Genomic DNA, 23,139 nt, shown 5'->3' on the forward strand with positions numbered 1-23,139 from the left:
TGCCCGGAGGGAGGGAGGGAGGGAGGGGGGAGGCGCGTGGGGAAGCGACGTCCTGCGGGGCGGGTTCTCCGTGGCGCGGCCTCAGGGCGGGGCCCGGCCTCTCTTCGCGCCTGTTCGCCCCGGGCCCCGCGCTGGGTCCTCACGCCCGCCCGACTTCCTGCCTGCCTCCGGTGCGCGGCCGGGCGAGGCGAGAGGCGGAGGCGGGTGGGGGTCGTCGGGGCCCATCGAGGCTGGCGGGCGCCTCTCCCCAGGGGAGACCCTCGCCCGCCTGCCTCCCAGGACCCTCCCTCCCCCCGTCGGAAGGCCGGATCAGGCGGGAGGCCCCCGAGGGAGCCCCAAGTGGCCCTCTCGGCCCCGCCCAAAGGAGCCCGATCCCCCCCCCCAAATAGAAAAGAGGCCGTGGGCCCGACCCCCCCGCCGCCGCCGCCGCAGCCATCCAGGCCCACCTCCTTTAAGGCTTGTTAGGAAGCGGGGCAGAGGCACGGCACAAACATTGGGGCTGGGGATGGGATCCCGGCGCGTGGCCGTGTGTCCGCCATGAGCTCCGGAAGACAATTCAACAGTGGCATGGGGCTGAGGGGGAGGCTGGACTCCGCCCTATGGAGAGCGAGCCAGCCAGCGGACATGCCGGGCCCGATTCCTCGCTCCCCCGCATGCAGCCAGCTGGGAGACCTTGAGCTAGTCACAGCACTGATGAAGCTGTTGTGACCGAGCAGGAATCTCAGGGCTCTCTCAGCCTCACCCACCCCACAGGGTGTCAGTTGTGGGGAGAGGAATGGGAAGGCGACTGTAAGCCGCTTTGAGCCTCCTTCGGGTAGGGAAAAGCGGCATAGAAGAACCAACTCTTCTTCTTCTTCCGTAATCTCAGGGCTCTCTCAGCCTCACCTCCCTCACAGAGTGTCTGTTGTGGGGAGAGGAAAGGGAAGGCGAATGTAAGCCGCTTTGAGCCTCCTTCAGGTAGAGAAAAGCGGCATATAAGAACCAACTCTTCTTCTTCTTCCGTAATCTCAGGGCTCTCTCAGCCTCACCCACCTCACAGGGGGTCTGTTGTGGGGAGAGGAAAGGGAAGGCGATTGGAAGCCCCTTTGAGACTCCTTCGGGTAGAGAAAAGCAGCATATAAGAACCAACTCTTCTTCTTCTTCAGTAATCTCAGGGCTCTCTCAGCCTCACCCACCTCACAGGGTGTCTGTTGTGGGGAGAGGAAGGGAAGGCGATTGGAAGCCCCTTTGAGACTCCTTCGGGTAGAGAAAAGCAGCATATAAGAACCAACTCTTCTTCTTCTTCAGTAATCTCAGGGCTCTCTCAGCCTCACCTCCCTCACAGGGTGTCTGTTGTGGGGAGAGGAAAGGGAAGGCGACTGGAAGCTGCTTTGAGACTCCTTCGGGTAGAGAAAAGCAGCATATAAGAACCAGCTCTTCTTCTTCTTCAGTAATCTCAGGGCTCTCTCAGCCTCACCTCCCTCACAGGGTGTCTGTTGTGGGGAGAGGAAAGGGAAGGCGAATGGAAGCCGCTTCGAGACACCTTCGGGTAGAGAAAAGCAGCATATAAGAACCAGCTCTTCTTCTTCTTCAGTAATCTAAGGGCTCTCTCAGCCTCACCTCCCTCACAGGGTGTCTGTTGTGGGGAGAGGAAAGGGAAGGCGAATGGAAGCCGCTTTGAGACTCCTTCGGGTAGAGAAAAGCAGCATATAAGAACCAGCTCTTCTTCTTCTTCAGTAATCTCAGGGCTCTCTCAGCCTCACCTCCCTCACAGGGTGTCTGTTGTGGGGAGAGGAAAGGGAAGGCGAATGGAAGCTGCTTTGAGACACCTTCGGGTAGAGAAAAGCGGCATCTAAGAACCAACTCTTCTTCTTCAGTAATCTCAGGGCTCTCTCAGCCTCCCCTCCCTCACAGGGTGTCTGTTGTGGGGAGAGGAAAGGGAAGGCGATTGGAAGCCACTTTGAGCCTCCTTCGGGTAGAGAAAAGCGGCATAAAAGAACCAACTCTTCTTCTTCTTCTTCAGTAATCTCAGGGCTCTCTCAGCCTCACCCACCCCACAGGGTGTCTGTTGTGGGGAGAGGAAAGGGAAGGCGATTGGAAGCCCCTTTGAGACTCCTTCGGGTAGAGAAAAGCAGCATATAAGAACCAACTCTTCTTCTTCAGTTATCTCAGGGCTCTCTCAGCCTCACCTCCCTCACAGGGTGTCTGTTGTGGGGAGAGGAAAGGGAAGGCGACTGGAAGCCGCTTTGAGACTCCTTCGGGTAGAGAAAAGCAGCATATAAGAACCAGCTCTTCTTCTTCTTCAGTAATCTCAGGGCTCTCTCAGCCTCACCTCCCTCACAGGGTGTCTGTTGTGGGGAGAGGAAAGGGAAGGCGAATGGAAGCTGCTTTGAGACACCTTCGGGTAGAGAAAAGCGGCATATAAGAACCAACTCTTCTTCTTCTTCAGTAATCTCAGGGCTCTCTCAGCCTCACCTCCCTCACAGGGTGTCTGTTGTGGGGAGAGGAAAGGGAAGGTGACTGTAAGCCACTTGGAGACTTTTTCGGGTAGAGAAAAGCGGCATATAAGAACCAACTCTTGTTCTTTTATGGGATGGGGTGCATGCCTTTAGGGAAACGGTAACTGGAGCTATATTACAAGGGTTAAAAGACTGATTTCCCCTGGAGCCAAAGCTTAAATTATGCAGTGATTAGAGCAACAGTACTGACATGGCAAGGAAGGTACTTGTGCACCATTTCCTTTCCCCTTGGCACCCGTTTAGCATCGTCAGACTGCCCTGAGAGCCACTATGAAATAACGCACTTGCATGTTTGTCTGTAAGCTTTGCAGTAAAGCCACTTCTTGTACCTGCATGTGCTGGCCATGAGGAGAAAAGGGCTAGCCTATGACTTGGCAGCCCAAAACGCTAAATGTCTGATACAAAGTCCACCAACACACCCTTTCCCCAGGGATTTGTGACTTGTAAATTAACCACTTTCTTGGATTGTATTGCCAGAAACAACAAAGGGCCCATGAACACATTTGAAGTCTAGTGACACTTTTAAGACCAGCAAATTTTTAATCAAGGCATGTGCTTTTGTGTGCACGCACCCTTCCTCAGATACAAAGTCACAGACTGAGGAAATGTGCATGCACACGAAAGCTCATACCTTGAATAAAAATGTTTTGGTCTTAAAGGTGCCCCTGGACTTGAAATGTGTTCTCCTGCTTCAGACCAACAGGGCTCAAATCTATCTTGGAATTCTCATGGGAATAGAAGGTCTTGAGAAACCAAAACCTGGGAACAGAAAGAACCATAACCAGTTTGGGGGTTCCTTCCACTCCTTTCATTATATGCCAGATCCTGCACTGATCTATATTTTCTGCTGAGCATACATATGCAGAGCGCTTCTTTGCACATCTCATAGTGTGTGGTTCCTGGCCCAGAGCCCTACTTAGAATCTAATGATGTTCCATTATGATCAGATTTGCTCGTGTCTTCTCAAACGCTCTGGACGTTCTGTTCAGGGGTGTGGGGTTGGGGACTTAAACTGCTCCCCATTGGGGAAATATGTGCTGATTGGCAGCACATCATGTCGTTGACTGGGCAAGTAGCAACTCTCTGGGCCATTTCAGACTGAGAAACAGCATGGGGTGAAGGTGCCTAAAATTAAGGGACAACATGGAACTCCCAGCAGGACTGGGAAGGCCCAGTGTAGACCCAAGTCTCCTCTTCCTAGGCTTGCTCGCAGCCGGCAGAATCCCTGCCCTTGTGCAGGGTCTCAAAGCCTGTGCCAGAGTATTGATTTGTGAGGCTCCAGGCCAGATATCAATACCAGATAAGGTGGCAAAACATCTTGTATGTTTTCCTGAAAAGTGTATGCCTGTGTATTACGTTTTTATGTGATAATAAAGGTAAAGGTATCCCCCGTGCAAGCACCGAGTCATGTCTGACCCTTGGGGTGACACCCTCTAGCGTTTTCATGGCAGACTCAATTGTTGTTGTTTGGTGCGAAGTCGTGTCCGACCCATCGGGACCCCGTGGACAATGATCCTTCCTGTCCTCTACCATTCCCCGGAGTCCATTTAAGTTTGCACCTACTGCTTCAGTGACTCCATCCAGCCACCTCATTCTCTGTCGTGGCAGACTCAATGCGGGGTGGTTTACCAGTGCCTTCCCCAGTCATTACCGTTTACCCCCTAGCAAGCTGGGTACTCATTTTACAGACCTCGGAAGGATGGAAGGCTGAGCCAACCTTGAGCCGGCTGCTGGGATTGAACTCCCAGCCTCATGGGCAGAGCTTTCAGACTGCATGTCTGCTACCTTACCACTCCGCCACAAGAGGCCTTGGTGTGATAATATTGTTGTTAGGTGCAAACTCGTGTCCTAGCCATCGCGACCCCATGGACAATGATCCTCCAGGCCTTCCTGTCCTCTACCATTCCTGGAGTCCGTTTAAGTTTGCACCTACTGCTTCAGTGACTCCATCCAGCCACCTCATTCTCTGTTGTCCCCTTCTTTTGCCCTCAATCGCTCCCAGTATTAGGCTCTTCTCCAGGGAGTCCTTCCTTCTCATGAGGTGGCCAAAGTATTTGAGTTTCATCTTCAGGATCTGGCCTTCTCCAGAGCAATCAGGGCTGATCTCCTCTAGGACTGACCAGTTTGTCCGCATTGCAGTCCATGGGACTCGCAAGAGTCTTCTCCAGCACCAGAGTTCGAAAAAACTCAATTCTTTGATGCTCGACCTTCCTTATGGTCCAACTTTCACAGCCAAACATTGCAACCAGGAAGACCATAGCCTTGAGTAGATGCACTTTTGTGAGCAGGGTGATGTCTCTGCTTCTGAGGATGCTGTCCAGATTTAGAATCATAGAATCATAGAGTTGGAAGGGGCCATACAGGCCATCTAGTCCAACCCCCTGCTCAACGCAGGATCAGCCCAAAGTGTCAGGATTGTAGAATCTCTGTCATAAATTAGCCTGAGTTCCTCCATGTCAGTTATATTACTAGATGGGGCCCGGCGCCTGCTAGTCCCGGCCTTGTAGTTTGTAAGCAATAAAATAGAATAGTGATGTTATGTTAACCTTATCTTGTTATGGGCAGAAAGGGCTGTTTGTTACCTCTTTCAAGGATGGGAGTTTGGAATCCTGTTTTGGTTTCACATATGTCTTTTCTCACTCACCTCCCCCCCTTGGGAACTGTCAAGTTTTGGGCGGGAGAAATGTATTGATAAGCTGAGGCAAATCTGGCTTCTAGTCAGATTTGACTTTTCAGTCCATTGCGTGTAGTGCTAATCAATAAAACTATTTTTCTTTTGAATAAGTTTTGTTGTGAGTTTCCTGTGCGCTTGACATCAAGTCAAATCTCACAACTCCTTTCACCTGCAAAATGCAGGGCGAGGGACATACTTTTTCTGATCAGGGAGAGGGCCTGGATTGGGACCTCTCCCAGGCCGAAGGCGCTGGTGCGGGGCCGCACAGCTCGGCCATGATGCGGGCTGTCTCGGGGGCAACCCCGGGACCCGAGGAATTTTTGGAACGTCACATCACCCAGCGCAGGCGATTGTCAAAATACGACCGCCCTACTGGGGATGAACGTTGGCCGGAGCACCTGGGACTGCCTAGCTACGCGCTGGAGCCTGTGGGTGAGACACAGGACTTGCAGTACAAGCTGGACAGGGTGACTAACTGGCTGCAGGACCTCTCGGGTCGGCTGGATCCGGAGGAGAGACGCCGAACACAACGCCTGCTAAGGGACGTGCTCGGTGGGGGTGCACACGATACCAGTGCACGGAGAGAGAGCGGTGGGTTTGCACTGCAGGAGCACGGCATGGCGGCCGCGCAAGCAACGGCAGAGGCGGCTGAGGCGCTGGCCAGAGCCCGGGCTCAGCTAGAGATCGAAGCCGAGGCGGAAGCACGCGCAAGGGCGCAGAGGGAGAGAGAAGACGAAGGCGAGGAACGAGAGGACGAAGGTGGCGCTGGCGGCGACGGTGCTGGTGGAGACGGCGCGGACGGAGGCGAGGACGCAGCAGCGGCGGCGGCGGCACGGGCAGCGGCGGATGTCGCGGGAGCCGAGGCGGCGGCAGCGGCGGCGGCGCGTGAAGCAGCGCGAGCGGCCGCGCGAGCAGCAGCAGCGGCGCAGGCAGCGGAACGAGCGAGAGTGGCGGCTGGGAGAGGGAGAGGCATTGGCCGGGGTGCAAGACCCCCGGCCCCGGCCCCAGCACCGGCGGACTGGGGCCCAGGGCGCCTACCTGCCCACCTCCGTGGAGTGGAAATGCGGAACACCTATAAGTTCAAGGCAAAGTTTTCTGGGGACCCCTCCGATTTCCCCACGTTCCTGGTGCACCTCCAAGCCTACATGATGGACATGGGGTTCACTTTCCAAGACGACGCCGAACGGGTGCGTTTCGTGGGGCAAGCCCTGGAAGGCAAAGCTGCCAAATGGTTCGTGGATTTGTACCGTTACCATCCCCAAGCCACCCGCGACTACAACCATTTCATGAGGGCCCTGCGCCAGATGTACGTGGAACCGTTTGAACGGGAGACTGCGGAGAAGAAACTCCGGGCTCACCGGCAGGGAAAGTTGTCTGTGGTTGAGTACGCCAGGGAATTTAAGGAGCTGGCTTCCTCTGTACCAGACTGGACGGAGCCCCAACGTGTGCTGGCGTTTGTAGGGGGCCTCAATCCCACTCTGGCTGACAAGTGCCTCCTCCTGGAAGACCCACTCACTGTCGAAGGGTGGGTCCAGCTGGCTGGAGAAATGGAAAACCGCTTGGAACGGGCCTCAATGGTGCAAGCCCTGGCCGGGAAAACCATGGCGAAAACTTCCACCCCGGTGAAGACCAAGCCCCGAACCAAATTGGAACCGGCGGAGCGCACTCGGCGCATGGAGAAAGGGCTGTGCTTAGGATGTGGCCAAGCCGGGCATTTCCTCGCACACTGCCCAACGAAAGCGGCATCAACCCCGAAAGCTGCGAGCAGCGCCCCATCGAAAGCCACGCCTGCCAAGAAAACCACCACCAAGAAAAGCACCAAATCTCTCCTGGTTCCAGTGGCTGCCGTGCCAGCGGTGGACGACTCGGAGGAGGGAAGCGGGCTGGAGGACGAGGATCAAGCTGAGGAGCAGTCGGGAAACGAGGACGGTCTGCTGTAAAGGCGCCCCGCCAGCAGGCCGCCAACAGGGGCAAACGCGTGGTGAGTGATTCCCCCTTGCTACTCCTACCGGCCAACCTTTCTAACCCCAAGTCGGGGAAAACGGTGGGAATCCGATGTATTGTGGACTCGGGGTGCACCCAATCCCTAGTGAGCCCGGCACTGGCCGAGACTTTGGGGGTGGGGAAAGTGGCACTGAAAGAACCCTTGCCAATCACCCAGTTAGATGGGAAATGCGCTCCCGGTGGGGAAGCCACGGCAAAGACTCGCCCCATGGACTTGGACATAAAAAAACATTGGGAGCAAATCCAACCTTTGGTGGCCCCTCACTCTGCCTTCCCATGCGTGTTGGGGTTGGATTGGCTGAGGGAACATGATCCCCTTGTGAAGTGGAAGGCAGGGACCGTGGAATTTACCTCCGCCGCTTGCGAGCAGCACACGCGGCAGCAGGGTCCTCCGAGATCCGGGGTGGTGGCTGCTTTGGGGGTGGGGGTGGACGCGCTCCCTCCTGAATACCGGGACTTTGGTGATGTGTTCGCGGAGGTGGAGTGCAACCAGCTCCCCCCCCACCGCAAAACTGACTGTGCCATCGAATTAAAGAAGGGAGAGCCTCTCCCCAAAGCCAAACTGTATTCCATGAGCCCGCGAGAGATGGCAGAGCTTAGAGAATTTTTGGATAAGAACCTAGCGAGGGGTTTTATCAGACCAGCCACATCTTCCTTGGCAGCCCCGGTCCTTTTCGTAAAAAAGAAGGACGGTTCGCTGAGGTTGTGCACCGACTACCGCGGGTTGAACGCGGTCTCCACCTGCAACGCCTACCCGCTTCCCCTGATAAAAGACTTGCTGGGCCACTTGGGGAAGGCGCGCGTTTTTTCGAAACTGGACTTAAGGGAAGCCTACTATCGAGTTCGGATCAAGAAAGGGCATGAATATTTAACAGCTTTTAATACGCCCCTGGGGCAGTTTGAATACACCGTAATGCCGTTCGGCCTCGCCGGCGCTCCGGGCGTGTTCATGAATATGATAAATGAAATTATGCATGATTTATTGTACCAAGGGGTGTTGGTTTACATTGATGATATTCTTGTGTATTCAGAGAATGTTGAGAGTCATACTAAGCTGGTCCGCGAAGTGCTCCGCCGCTTGCGGAAGCACCAGTTGTTTGCTAAATTATCAAAATGTGAGTTCCACCGCGAGGCAGTGGAGTTCTTGGGTTTCCGGGTCTCCCAGGCTGGGATCGAAATGGACCCTGGCAAAGTGCGTGATTTGCTGGCATGGGAGCCTCCCCGCACCAGGAGGCAATTACAAAGTTTCTTAGGGTTCGCTAATTTTTACAGGACCTTCATCCCCAACTTTGCCAAGGTTGCGCTGCCCCTCACTGACTTGTTAAAAACAAAAGGGGGAAAGACGGCAAGCCGACCTGGGGCGCCTCTCTCTTGGACTCCCTCCTGTCAGGAGGCGTTTGACAAACTAAAGCTGTTATTCACGTCTGAACCGGTGTTGGCCCATGCCGACCCCTCTAAGCAATTTACAGTACAAGTAGATTCCTCGGACGTAGCAATGGGGGCCGTGATCCTCCAAGAGGGGGGAGACGGGAAATTGCACCCCCTGGCCTATTTATCAAAGAAATTTTCAGCGGCAGAAAGAAATTGGGCAATTTGGGAAAAAGAGGCGGCTGCAGTGAAATTGGCCCTTTCCACGTGGCGGCATTGGCTGGAGGGGTCCACAATCCCGTTTGTAGTCTGGACAGATCATAAAAACCTTCAGGCACTCAAACAGCCCCGCTCGCTTTCAGCTAAACAAATGAGATGGGCGGAGTTTTTCGCTCGTTTCAACTTCTCCCTAAAGCATCTTCCTGGCAAACTGAATTTTTTGGCTGATGCACTATCGCGCCTGCCTCAGTACAACAGCAAACCATTTGTATTGCTTCAAAGCCAATTGGGGGCAAGAGGAAGGGACTTTTGCAGCCGCAGCCCACCCCCTCACGTCCATGGACTGATGTAACTATGGACTTTATTACAGACCTTCCCCCCAGCCATGGGAACACCGTCATATGGGTTGTAGTGGATGCTTTTTCCAAACAGGCTCATTTCATCCCCTGTACGGGCGTGCCCTCAGCACCAAAGCTGGCCTCTCTTTTTATTAAACACGTGGTACGTCTGCACGGGATCCCGACACGTGTCCTGACGGATCGGGGCCCCCAGTTCGTTTCCAAGTTTTGGAGGGAGCTTCTTAAACTATTGGGTGTGGAGCAAGCCCTCACCTCGGGCTATCACCCGGAGTCAAATGGCCAGACCGAGAGGGTAAACCAAATCCTGGAGCAGTATTTGCGCTGTTTTATCAACCACCAGCAGGATGATTGGGTTTCTTTATTACCACTTGCTGAATTCGCCTATAACAATGGGGTCCACTCCTCAACTGGGGTATCGCCCTTCAAGGTGGTGTATGGAACTGATTTAGTGTCAGCCCCCACTTGGGGACTTAGCTCCGCAGAGGTCCCTGACATAAACAAATGGGCAGCCTCCATCAGTACGGGCTGGCCAGAAATCGTTGCTAGCCTCAAGGAAGCCAAAGATGCCTATAAGGCTCAAGCTGACAAGAAGAGGGTACCTGCCCCCGATTGGAAAGTGGGTGATTTAGCCTACCTGTCTACCAAGAACTTAAGGTGCCAGCAGAAATCCAGGAAACTTGGTCCAAAGTTTGTGGGACCATTTAAAGTGGTGAAATTGGTAAATGCTGTGACTGTGGAGCTAGCTCTACCAAAAACTTACAGGAATGTGCATCCGGTTTTTCATTCCAGCCTGCTGCGAAGAGCTCCAGCCCCGGACGAGTGGCACCCTCCTCCATCTATGCCTGTTCCAATTTACATCGATAAGGACACCCACTATGAAGTCAACCAAATCTTAGACTCTCGCTTGCATAAGGGTCGCCTTCAATATTTGGTCGATTGGAAGGATTTCCCCTCTGGGGATAAAGAGTGGGTTGAGGCTGGGAATGTGAAGGCACCCCGCCTTCTCCGGGCTTTCCATCGAGCATTTCCTGATTGTCCTCGCCCGGTTGATGCCGGCTAGGTGGAGGAGTGAAGTTTGTTTTGATGCGGAGGGATGTCAGGATTGTAGAATCTCTGTCATAAATTAGCCTGAGTTCCTCCATGTCAGTTATATTACTAGATGGGGCCCGGCGCCTGCTAGTCCCGGCCTTGTAGTTTGTAAGCAATAAAATAGAATAGTGATGTTATGTTAACCTTATCTTGTTATGGGCAGAAAGGGCTGTTTGTTACCTCTTTCAAGGATGGGAGTTTGGAATCCTGTTTTGGTTTCACATATGTCTTTTCTCACTCACCTCCCCCCCTTGGGAACTGTCAAGTTTTGGGCGGGAGAAATGTATTGATAAGCTGAGGCAAATCTGGCTTCTAGTCAGATTTGACTTTTCAGTCCATTGCGTGTAGTGCTAATCAATAAAACTATTTTTCTTTTGAATAAGTTTTGTTGTGAGTTTCCTGTGCGCTTGACACAAAGCATCCTAAAGCATCCAAGAAAAGTGTGTATCCAACCTTTGCTTGAAGACTGCCAGTGAGGGGGAGCTCACCACCACCTTAGGCAGCCTATTCCACTGCTGAACTACTCTGACTGTGAAAAACGTTTTCCTGATATCTAGCCTATATCGTTGTAGTTTAAACCCATTACTGCGTGTCCTTTCCTCTGCAGCCAATGGGAACAGCATCCTGCCCTCCTCCAAATGACAACCTTTCAAATACTTAATCCCCTGGGCCGGATGAAATGCACCCAAGAGTGCTCAAAGAACTTTCCGGAGAACTTGCAGAACCCTTGTCCATCATCTTCGAGACCTCTTTAAGGACTGGAGATGTCCCGGAGGACTGGAAGAGAGCAAATGTTATTCCGATCTTCAAAAAAGGGAGGAAGGATGACCCGGGAAACTGCAGACCAGTGATTCTGACCTCTGTTTTGGGTAAGATAATGGAACAGATATTAAAGGGAGTGATCTGCAAACATCTGGAGGACAATTTGGTGATCTAAGGAAGTCAGCATGGATTTGTCTCCAACAGGTCCTGTCAGACCAACCTGGTTTCCTTTTTTGACCAAGTAACAGGCTTGCTGGATCGTGGAAATTTGGTTGATGTTGTTTACTTGAATTTTAGTAAAGCTTTTGATAAGGTTCCCCATGATGTTCTGATGGATAAGTTGAAGGACTGCAATCTGGATTTTCAGATAGTTAGGTGGATAGGGAATTGGTTAGAAAACCGCACTCAAAGAGTTGTTGTCAGTGGTGTTTCATCAGACTGGAGGGAGGTGAGTAGCGGGGTACCTCAGGGCTCGGTGCTCGGCCCGGTACTTTTTAACATATTTATTAATGATCTAGATTAGGGGGTGGAGGGACTACTCATCAAGTTTGCAGATGAAACCAAATTGGGAGGACTGGCAAATACTCTGGAAGATAGAGACAGAGTTCAATGAAATCTGAACACAAAGGAAAAATAGGCAAATGAGAACAAGATTCAATTTAAGTTCTGCATCTGGGTCAGAAAAATGAAAAGCATGCCTACTGGATGGGGGATACACTTCTAGGTAACACTGTGTGTGAATGAGACCTTGGGGTACTTGTGGATTGTAAACTAAACATGAGCAGGCAGTGTGATGCAGCGGTAAAAAAGGCGAATGCCATTTTGGGCTGTATCAACAGGGGCATCACGTCAAAATCACAATATGTCATAGTCCCATTGTATACGCCACTGGTCAGACCACACCTGGAGTACTGTGTGCAGTTCTGGAGGCCTCACTTCAAGAAGGACGTAGATAAAATTGAAAGGGTACAGAGGAGAGCGACAAAGATGATCTGGGGCCAAGGGACCAAGCCCTGTGAAGATAGGTTGAGGGACTTGGGAATGTTCAGCCTGGAGAAAAGAATGTTGAGAGGGGACGTGATAGCCCTCTAAGTATTTGAAAGGTTGTCACTTGGAGGAGGGCAGGATGCTGTTTCCGTTGGCTGCAGAGGAGAGGACACGCAGTAATGGGTTTAAACTACAAGTACAACGATATAGGCTAGATATCAGGGAAAAAAATTTCACAGTCAGAGTAGTTCAGCAGTGGAATAGGCTGCCTAAGGAGGTGGTGAGCTCCCCCTCACTGGCAGTCTTCAAGCAAAGGTTGGATACACACTTTTCTTGGATGCTTAGGGCTGATCCTGTGTTGAGCAGGGGGTTGGACTAGATGGCCTGTATGGCCCCTTCCAACTCTATGATTCTATTATTCTAAATAGGCAAGGCGACAGTATACAGCCTTGCTGAACACCTTTCTCAATTTTGAACCAATCAGTGATTCCATGACCGGGTTGCTTCTTGACCTCCATATAGGTTTCTCAAGAGACAGATAAGATGTTCTGCTATTCCCATCTCCTTAATACTTGCCACAATTTGTTGTGCTCCACATAATCAAAGGCTTTAGCATAGTCAATGAAGCAGAAGTAGATGTTTTTCTGGAACTCCCTAGCTTTCTCTATGATCCAGCATATGTTGGCAATTTGATCTCTAGTTCCCCTGCCTCTTCAAAATCCTGCCTGTGCTGGAAGTTCTCGGTCCACATATTGCTGGAGCCTAGCTTGTAGGATTTTGAGCATAACTTTGCTAGCATGGGAAATGAGTGCGATGGTGCGGTAGTTTGAACATTCTTTGGCATTGCCCTTCTTTGGGATTGGAATGTAAACTGACCTTTTCCAATCCTGTGGCCATTCTTGATAAGCTAGTGTATGTTTAAAGACGGTGGAGCATTTTAAGGACTACTGCAGTTACCTCAGATATGAACACGGAACTTTGTTAGCACAAAGTTTGTTAGCACTCTGGGTATCCTACCTAGACAAAGTCAAGCCAAACTTTATTGCACTAGGCCAGAGATCAGAGAACAACAAAAGATCAGAGAACAACAAAATTGTTCAAAACAAACACAGATTACCACTTAACCAGAATAAAAACCAGACTTAATCCGTACATTCTGTTCCTTAGCCCACTGAATTTGCCACAAGGCCAGCTCGAATCTTTCCCCCTGCCTAGATAGAAATCCCATTTATGTGCATCCGGGCAATGATTGCATGGTCCTTCGCCTATGGTCCACTGAAGCACACATTCAGCTTTCCATATTTTTGCCCATATTTGTGCTGGCAAATTTCAGCAGGCCAGACAATAGAATAAGCAGTGAGCGATGATGACACTCCAACACCAGTGGTCCAGCCTCAAGCCAGAGAGGCCAGTAAGGATGATACGACATCAGAACACAAGCATCAGGCGTGATCATAAAACGAAGGAAGCTGAACTCAGGGCTGGCTGAAACCTTCTTGGCTGTATGGTCCTTGTTGTCCAAAATACACAGCTGCACGTGAAATGTCTGAACTCACCCTCTGGGAACTTTGCCTTGGGTCCTTGCAGATGAACCAGAGCAGAACACCTGCACAACAGATAGAATAAATGGCAAACCACCCTGTATTGAGTCTGCCATGAAAACGCTGGAGGGCGTCACCCCAAGGGTCAGACATGACTCGGTGCTTGCACAGGGGATACCTTTACCTTTTACCTTTACTAGTGCCTAAGATGAAGGACATTGAGAAAGCGTTGGAGCTGCTAACAGAATCTATATTCTGGATTACACTTCATACAGATAGCCATTGTGAAAGGACAGATGTTGCTTTTGATCTGTACTTGGAGACGTCTTATTAAAAATGCTGAAAGATACAAACAAGGAACACGTATTTTCCAGCAGGGGAAGATTATTGCACCAGCTCACAAAACCCGGTCATTAAATATCCATGCAGCTCCAATAACAAGTCTGAGCTTATCAGGTTCTTGATGCAACCGTGGAGGATGCCAAAGCCCATGAAGAAGAAACACTTTATGCAGCAAGTGATGAGGCCTGTTTCAAGAGCACCAGAGACCGCTGGGAAGAAGTGTGAGCCAAGGTCTATGCAAGAAGCTGCTGCAAGGATGACATGCTGCAGCAAAAGGTGGGACAAGTGCAGTTCCTGCTTCAGAAAACACAGATGAACTCATACTGTGCCTGGGATCTGCAAATGAAGCACCAATTCCCAGGTCTGTTAGATCACAGATTGAAAGGGGCCATATGGGCCATCTAGTCCAACCCCAGCTGAAGAAGGGGAGAGCTGCTGACCTGCATGTCTGCAGAAGCAAAGCTAATATAGGCAAATCTTCTGACACTTTAAACATGAGCACAGCTATATTTTAAAAGCAGTTTGCTCTTGTAAACTACAGTACGCTGTGGTGAAATGAGACTTTGCCCCTAGCCTCTAAGCAGCACCCACCTTCCCAAAAGCAGAAAGAAATGGGAGCATGATCTGTAGCCCCTCCGAGGGTCCCGACTCAAGGGTTGAATGCCACAAAAACCCTTTCTTCTGCCCAGCCTGCAATAGACAAACGAGGCTGCCCCTCCACAAGGAAAGGTGTGTTTTTAGAAGCACATCCTAATCCAGTTGGCCAAGGTCAGCCCAATCTCATCAGAAGCTAAGCAGGGTTGGTACTTGGATGAGAGATCAGCAAGAAAAAGAGTTGGACTTTATATTCTGCTTTTCACTGCATTACACTCCGCTGCCACCAATCAGCTAATGATCCCTGGCCCTAAAGAAGCCCACCTGGCCTTAACCAGGGCCAGAGCCTTTTCCATCCTGGACCCCGCCTGGTAGAATGAGCTCCCAGAGGAGATAAGGACCCCGATGGAGCTTGAACAGTTCCGCAGGGCCTGCAAAACGGAGCTCTTCTGCCAGGCATTTGGTCGAGACCAGTTACAACCAACAACATCTACAGGGCCCCTGTGCCCCTCCCTCTCCCCACCCCCATAAATCCATCAAGGCATTCCACCCCTGGACCTGTCTGAATTATTACTGTTTAATGTTGCTCTGTTACCCTGTTATCATCAGTTAGTATTATTAATGTTACAGTTATTTATATTTATGGTTCTTTCTATAGTTCTCTTCCATGTAAACCACCCTGAGCCTTCAGGGAGGGCAGTATATAAATGTGAATCAAACAAACAAACAACCAAAGGAGTTCCAAAATCACTGCAACAGACACCCTGTGAGAGAGGTGGTGAGAAAGCTCTTGACAGAACTGTTCTGTGAGAACAGCTCTGTGATTGGCCCAAGGTCATCTAGCTGGCTGCATATGGAGAAGGAGTGGGGGGGGGGGTCAAACCCTGCTGGCCAAGGAGTTCCAGGGTTGCTACCAAGAGATGGGTACCAAGCAGCAAACCTCTCAACTGAGGCCTGTTTTTAGGAGCACAGTGTCCAGAGCAGACACTCGTGCCATTCCTCCATGAATAACCAACGTTTCTCACGAAATGAGACCTGCAGGATGTCTCCAAGCTGCTGAGCATTTAAAAGCCACCAAAGAATCAGTCCAATTGCATTTGGGCTCCAGGCTGTTGCAGTCCTGGATAACCACCCTCTTTTCCCTGTCTGCAGTTTTCCAGGGTCCCACGTCCGTGGGGAGGAGCTCCCACTGCCTGCTTGGCCAGTGGATTGTCAGGAGGAACAGCTGTAGAGCGTGTGGCTCAGTCCTTGGAGATCCACAGAAGCACTTTGCAAAGTTTCATGGATTGGGAGTGCTGTGTATCTGAGGCCCAGTTTACCAGATGTATTCTGAACACCTGATAAGTCTTCCAGAGTGTGTTCTGATGTCCTGGGATGCAGAGAGGCTGCATCCCAGGACATTGATATGCACAAACAAAACATGATGGGTCCATGAGCTGGACACCTCCCACATTTTAGGAGAAAGGAACGAGACAACCTATGGCTTTATTATTACAGAAGATTGGCTTAGTTTGGGGTTGGACCTAGCCTTATTAAGATCACAGAGTCCCTTTGGGGGGGGGATACCTCCTGTAGGCCAAGGAAACCACTGTCAGGAGCCCCTCCCTGATGGGCTGAAGGCAGACTCTGGAGTCCTGGCAGTATGACCTGGTGGAGACCCACAGGCCACTGAAGGGAGGGACAGGACAGCCCCGTCAGGAACTGGGTGGCCTAGGGGTGCCTGGAGCAGACATACCCTCTGATGATATGAGGGGTATGATATACAGCTCTCAGTGCCTGTGTCAGCGGTTGACCTTCACCTCATTGGCAAGGCATGCTTGAAAAGAAAACAGTACATGCTGTGTAGAAGAAGAAGAAGAGCAGGTTCTTACATGCCACTTTTCTCTACCTGATCTCAAAGCGGCTTCCAATAGCCTTTCCTTCCTCTCCTCATAACAGACACCCTGTGAGGGGGGAGAGGCTGAGAGAGCCCTGAGATTACTGAAGAGGAAGAAGAAGAGTTGGTACCTATATGCTGCTTTTCTCTACCCAAATGAGTCTCGAAGTGGCTTCCCATCGCCTTCCCTTTCTTCTCCCCATAACAGACACCCTGTGGGGTAGGTGAGGCTGAGAGAGCCCTGATATTCCTGCTCAGTCAGAAAACCTTTATCAGTACTGTGGCAAGCCCAAGGTCACCCAGCTGGCTGCATGTGGCGGAGGAGCAGGGAATCAAACCCAGCTCACCCGGTTAGAAGTCCACGCTCCTAGCCACTGCACCAAGCTGGCTCTCTTGGTGTAGGTGTCAGGTGCATGGGTCAAGGCTCTTCCTGCTTTTTTCAGGTATGTATGTCCCAAGGAACAAGGTAAATGCTCGATATGGAGCCCCTTCTGAGGAAGGCAGAGTCTCGGTTCCCTGATGTGAGCAGCCTAGCCTGAGAAGGTGCTCACAATTTCCAGACAGGAAGGTGTAGCCAGGCGGCAAGAGCATGGCTGGAAGGACAGAATCTCTTTGCTAGGCTGGGACCACACAGGCTGTGTGACCAGTGGAATGCCAAGCAGCACAATGTGGCCTCTTGGTCCCTTCGTTGCACTGGGTTAGTTTCCGAGGCAGGGGAGCACTACGTGGATCAGAGCAGTGGTCCCCAACCTGCGGGCCGCGGCCTGGTGCCGGGCCGCGAAGGCCATGGCGCCGGGCCGCGGCTCCCTCTCCCCCCCCGCAGTAAAAAACTTCCCAGGCCGCAAGCTTGCGGCCCGGGAAGCTTCTTACTGCGGGAGGGTGGGGAGAGGGAATCAGGGCCGGCCATGCCCATGCGGGCGCGGCCCGATGCACGGGCGTGGCCCGATGCGTGGGCGTGGCCCGCGAGTGTGGCCCGATGCGTGGACGTGGCCTGCACGGGCCGCGCCCCGATGCCCTGCCGGTCCCCAACCTCAGAAAGGTTGGGGACCACTGGATCAGAGAACCATTTTATTTTATTTTATTTTATTTATTTAGATTTATATACCGCCCTCCCTGAAGGCTCAGGGCGGTTTACATTAAAACTAATCAACGATACATGAAACAGTCTTCGTTAAAACATACAGTAATTAATAACAGTGGTTGTAACCATATAACAGAATAATGTAACAGTATAACAGTATAATAAAATAATATAACGATGGAACAGTGCAATACCACAACAGGTCCATGGACCACTTCCAGTTTTTTAAAGAATTTATATTAAAGTAACAAGATTTTTAAAAGCAGGTCTTTAGCTCAGCATAGAGTTAAGCAGAAGAAGCAAAAAAACCTTGAAGAAACGCATTCCTTCCGTCCCTCCACTAAACATCCCCCATCTGGTGTGAAGTGCAGGGCAGGGCCCTTTGCTTAGAGAAGTGCCAAAGTCTCTCCTTGCCTTGCTCACATGTCCAAGATGACTGCTCACCTCTTATCCCAAGAGCAGGCTCCTTCCCCGATGTTCAGCTGGCCAATGACCAAAACCCCCAAGGACCCTACCTTCCTGGGATCAGGGTCATATATCCTTTTCTGTCCCCTCCTACAGGAGGCCCCTCAACTAGGAATTCTGGGAAGAAGAAGCTTTCTTCCCTCCACCCCAGGTACCTGCTTCCTGCAGGTGAGTGGGAAGGTGAGCAGGGGCTTAGCTGCCCCTCCCGCTCTCACCCCAGCCCAGAGGAAAAAACTTGTGTCCTTTTGAAATAGCAATGGATTCGTGTGTGTGTGAGAGAGAGAGAGAGAGAGAAGGGGGGGAGAGAGATCACCTCTGATGGGTCGTGTCCTGCTGGGAATGAGGTCAAGGGTGTGAGACTAGGGAGTATGCAGCGGGTTGCCGGTGGGACTGCCAAGGGAGGCTCACATAAAGCAGCCTGTGTAAGAGGGCACCCCCCGCCCCCCAGAGCTGCAGGAGGGAAGGTCAGTCTGTGGGAACATCCCTTTTCCAACTGGGAATAGAGCATTTCCTTTGCTTTTGCTTGGGGCTGCAAAGTCACCGTTGTTTTTCCCAAAGTGACCAAAGTTTCTATTGGCTGCAGAGGAGAGGACATGCACTAATGGGTTTAAACTTCAAGTACAACAATATAGGCTAGATATCAGGAAAAAAATTTTCACAGTCAGAGTAGTTCAGCAGTGGAATAGGCTGCCTAAGGAGGTGGTGAGCTTCCCCTCACTGGCAGTCTTCAAGCAAAGGTTGGATACACACTTTTCTTGGATGCTTTGGGCTGATCCTGCGTAGAGCAGGGGGTTGGACTAGATGGCCTGTGTGGCCCCTTCCCACTCTATGGTTCTATGATTCTATGACTGGTGCTAGGTCGCATTCCCATTTGCAGCCGCATTCACCCACGCTGGCCCTGAGAGAGGTCGCTGCAGTGAACTGGATTGCTTCCCTTGGTATCCCAGCATCTGAGTGACTGCCTGGAGAAGTTGGTCATGGTCTCTCTCAATGCGGGACAAGCGGCGCTCCTGCAAGAGAGAGAGAGGCGGGGGTCATGAACAGCAAGGGGCAGCCAAATGCAAGAGGAGGAGAAGAATGGGGCCACTGAAAGGAGGAGCATGTATTTGAGCATGTGTGTCTCCTCCCCTTCTGGTTTACCCCCCCCCTATTTTTCTAGCCAACATAAATGAAAATATACTTAGGGAAAAGAAAGGAAAGGATGCGCAGTAATTGGTTTAAACTACAAGTACAACGATATAGGCTAGATATCAGGAAAAAGTTTTTCACAGTCAGAGTAGTTCAGCAGTGGACTAGGCTGCCTAAGGAGGTGGTGAGCTCCCCCTCACTGGCAGTCTTCAAGCAAAGGTTGGAGACACACTTTTCTTGGATGCTTTAGGATGTTTTGGGCTGATCCAGCCTTGAGCAGGGGGTTGGACTAGATGGCCTCTATGGCCCCTTCCAACTCTATGATTCTATGATTCTAAATGCAGCAGCTTACAGTTTCATCTCCTACCTTTAGAACATTCAGGTATTATTTTAGTACCACTTTTAAAGGCCATAAACATGAAACAGTATAAGGAGAATTTAGGCTGCTTCCACATGGAGATTTACCACAGTTGTGCTGTCTGGGTGTAATTCCTCTGGTGCTTGTCCTCCTCCCCACCTCCTGCCTTCACTCCAGACAAAATGTAGGCCTCTTTTTCCTCTTAAGGAGACCGGGAACTATGTGGTAGCAGCAGAGGCAGCATCTGTCTGGAGCTACCTGGGGGGCTGGGAGGAGCCTCCCCTCCATGGAGCCTTTGAAAGGGCATTTCCCCCTTCCCTGCCAAAACCACCCATTCTCATGCTGCTGCACCAGAGGTGTATTTTCAGACCCCTGTGCAAGTGCTGCTCTCAGTTTCATATTCTTAAAGTTGTGGCATAAGTTTAAATCCAATATGAACACAAGCATTGCATTTGTTCCAGTTTTTCCCAAATTGATGTTTCTCCCACCACCACCTCACCACCCCCTGGCTTTAATATTTCTAGGGCTTCTCTGGTTCTAGATGCTCTGCCTCTCCTGATCCTACAGACTGCTCTTACCAGATCTTTGGCCCTCTCTTCAGTGCTTAGAAGCTTCTGTTGGTCCTTCTTCCAGCTGCTCTCCACAACTGACAGGCTGCATGAGAAGGGAAGCCAGGGTAGAGTTCAGCCCTGCCAGGGGCGCAGGGGCTGACCTGGGGCAGTTGCTTTTGCACCCTTGGCCAAGGGACAAGGGGATGCCTGACATGGAGTTCATGCTACAGATGTAGTAGGGGCCTGGCAGCCCAGGGCACTTGCCTGTCCCTTTGAGCAGTCCTGCACCTTGGACTCTGCCCTTCCCAGGGCTGGGAACCGGCTCAGCCTCCCTCACCCCCCCCAGCATGTTCGCCCCCCCCAAGGGCAGGCTGGAAGGGGCACTCTGGTTAAGCCCTGGGGCAGCGAGAAGGAGGCAGGTTCCCGAAGAAGTCTAGGGGAGACTGACCCCTCAGCAGGAGCTCAGCAAGGTCTGAAAGGATCCCTGCTGGCTGGGGACACAGGAGGCTGTCGTGGGGAGAGGGAAGCTGGACGAAGCTCAGGCTGCAGGCTGCCATTTCAGACGCAGGGGGAATAGCCAAGGAGCGCCCGGGAGGAAGGGCCTGCATTGATCTGGTTTGGTCCCTGCCTCGGATGCCCTCGTCCTTTGCAGGGAATCTGACTCCAGTGAGGGCTGTACAGTCTTGCTCCACTGAGGTGAATACAAATCCACCTTTCAGAGAAGAGGCTGTAAGGGTGCACACACACACACACACAGACATAGGATCCCCCTGAAAGAAAATCAAACTACTGACAACGTGATGCCTTTAACAGCATCTAAAATCAGTCCCCCAAAACAGCTGCTTCGTTTCCCACCGTGGCAGGGCTGCCTTTGCCAGTGAGGGATAGTGGCTAGTTCTTTGGGCTTCCCTCCTTCCTTCCCCTGCTCTCTTCTGCCCGGCTCTCCCGTCATTGTCAGTGTCCTAAGCAGGGTGTCCCTGTCTGGGCAGGCCAGACTGCAGAGAGGCCCTGTCCCAAGAGAAATGCCTCTGCCAATGGCCCAAGTGGGCCAAAAAACCCCAGTTCCTTCCTCAGGGCCTGCTCTGCTCTGGGCCTAGGAGACACCCTCTGCCCCAGCTCCTGGCAGCTGAGGGAGCTCTGAGATACGGGCTCTGGGGGGTGGGGGTGGGGAGTTAACCTGCGGTTGAGCTGTGCCAAGCCCCTCTCCATGTCTCCCAGCTGCTTGCAGAGGGCCTCTTCTCGCTCCTGAAGCTGCTCCTGCTCTTCCCTGAGCCCTCGGTGCTGGGCAGACAGCCTCTCCACACGCTCATCACAGAGTTGCTGATTCTCCTTGGCTGTGGTCAGGTTGCTCTGCATCTCTTCCATCCGTCTCCGAAACTGCAGTAGGGGATACAGTGAGGGCCACCGTAGTAGGTGCTGCCGACGGCCAAGGCAAGGGCTGGAGAGTCCGGGCCCTCACTCTGGCTGAAACGGGAGAAGGAGAGCCAGGCAGAGGAGGGGGCTCTGAGGGTCTCACGGATGGCTCAGTGAAAACATCTTAGAGCCAGGTAACTGGCTGCAATTTTCTGTTGAAAAGAAAGCCCCAATTCTGCTGCTGGAAACATGTTGATGTTGATGGGTAGAGGGACCTACTTGTATCAAAGGCCTCTCCTACAAAATAGGAAGTGCCTGTTTCCATCTCTACCTGTGCTGCAGCAGCCTTTGGGCTGCAACCTTTTGTGCTTTACTGATAATGGGTCTCTGTAGGCTTATCTCCATAGGGCAAAAAGTGGCAGGCCATTCCAGGTCAACCCCCCCCACACACACACACACACACACTTGTTCTGATGTTTAGAGACAAAAGCGGGGAGGCTTGTGGGCCACTGACGAGACTGGATCACATTGTCCTGGGTACAAGCAGGGTACAGCATTAGGTATGGATCCTAATTCTGTCAGGTGGATTGATAACTGGTTGACAGATTGTACCCAGAGGGCACTTGTTAATGGTTCAGCGTCCTCTTGGAGTTGAGTGACAAGTGATTTGTCCTGAGGCCTGTGTTTTGCCAACCTATTGATAAATGGTTTGGATGAGGGATTAGAGGGGATACTTATTAAATTTGCAGGTGATACTAAACTGGGAGGGGTAGCAAACACAACAGAAGACAGAATCAGAATACAGGATGATCTTGATAGGCTCGAGAACTGGGCTAAAATAATAAAATGTAATCCAATAGGGACAAATGTAAAATTCTGCTTTTAGGTAGGAAAAACCAAACACACCAATATAGGATGGGGCAGGACTTGTCTAGGCAGTAGCATGTGTGAAAAGGATCTAGGAGTCTTAGTAGACCACACATTGAACATGAGTCAGCAGTGTGACTCGGGGGCTAAAAAGGCAAGTGGGATTTTGGGCTGTATCAAAACAGAGTATCGTGTCCACTAGGGTTGTGTGCGGTGGTGTCCAAATCGGCTGTTCCAGGCCAATGCAGGCAGCACTGCGCTGCGGGAGGAGGGGCAGGGGACGGTGTGCAACTTGGCACACACGGGCGGAGAGCCCCACCCCTGTATGTGTGCGCAGACTGACGCACTGGCACCTGCTCCTCTCCCCCCCCCCAAGCGCGGTGCTGGCTACATCAGCCTGGAACGGCCATTTCGGCCACTGCCACGCACAACCCTAGTCCAGATCACGGGAGGTGATGGTACCGCTTTACTCTGCTCTGGTTCGGCCTCACTTGGAGTCCTGTGTTCAGTTTTGGGCACCCCAGTTGAAGAGGGATGTTTACAAACTGGAGCATGTCCAGAGGAGGGCAACAAAGATGGCAAGGGGTTTGGAGACCAAGACCTAGGAGGAAAGGTTGGGGGAGCTTGGTCTGATTAGCCTGGAGAGGAGACGACTGAGAGGGGATCTGATAACCATCTTCAAATATTTAAAAGGGTGCCATATCGAGGATGGAGCAGAGTTCTTCTCTCTTGCCCAAGAGGGACTGACCAGAACCAGTGGGATGAAATTAATGCAAAAAAATTCTAAACCTCCGGAAGAAGATCCTAACAGTTAGGGCATTTTCTCAGTGAAACAGTCTTCCTTGGGAGTCTCAGTGAAACAGACTTCCATCTTTAGAGATTTTTAAGCAGAGGCTGGAGAGCCATCTGATGGGGAGGCTGATTCTGTGAAGGCTCAAGGGGGTGGCAGGTGACAGTGGATGAGCGAGAGGGTTGGGAGTGATCTGCATGGTGCGGGGGGTTGGACTAGAGCAGTGATCCCCA

At 51.8% G+C, this 23,139-nt stretch overlaps 1 protein-coding gene across 2 annotated transcripts in view; it reads right to left on the reverse strand.

Moving 5' to 3' along the window:
- Positions 1 to 17,379: 17,379 nt before the first annotated feature.
- The window catches only part of RASAL3 (RAS protein activator like 3), a 52,226-nt gene continuing 46,466 nt past the window's right edge, over positions 17,380 to 23,139 (reverse strand). Inside the window, exons 17-19 of one of the 2 annotated variants that reach the window (XM_077329988.1) lie at positions 21,074 to 21,273; positions 19,924 to 19,999; positions 17,380 to 18,869 (exon numbers count right to left, since the gene is read on the reverse strand). In XM_077329988.1, coding sequence (XP_077186103.1) covers positions 18,714 to 18,869; positions 19,924 to 19,999; positions 21,074 to 21,273 — 432 coding nt within the window. In that variant the 3' untranslated portion in view covers positions 17,380 to 18,713. The remainder of the gene's footprint in view (positions 18,870 to 19,923; positions 20,000 to 21,073; positions 21,274 to 23,139) is intronic. The other variant, XM_077329989.1, reaches the window with a different exon arrangement.

Source organism: Paroedura picta, chromosome 3, assembly GCF_049243985.1.
Source record: "Paroedura picta isolate Pp20150507F chromosome 3, Ppicta_v3.0, whole genome shotgun sequence".
NCBI lineage: Eukaryota > Metazoa > Chordata > Lepidosauria > Squamata > Gekkonidae > Paroedura > Paroedura picta.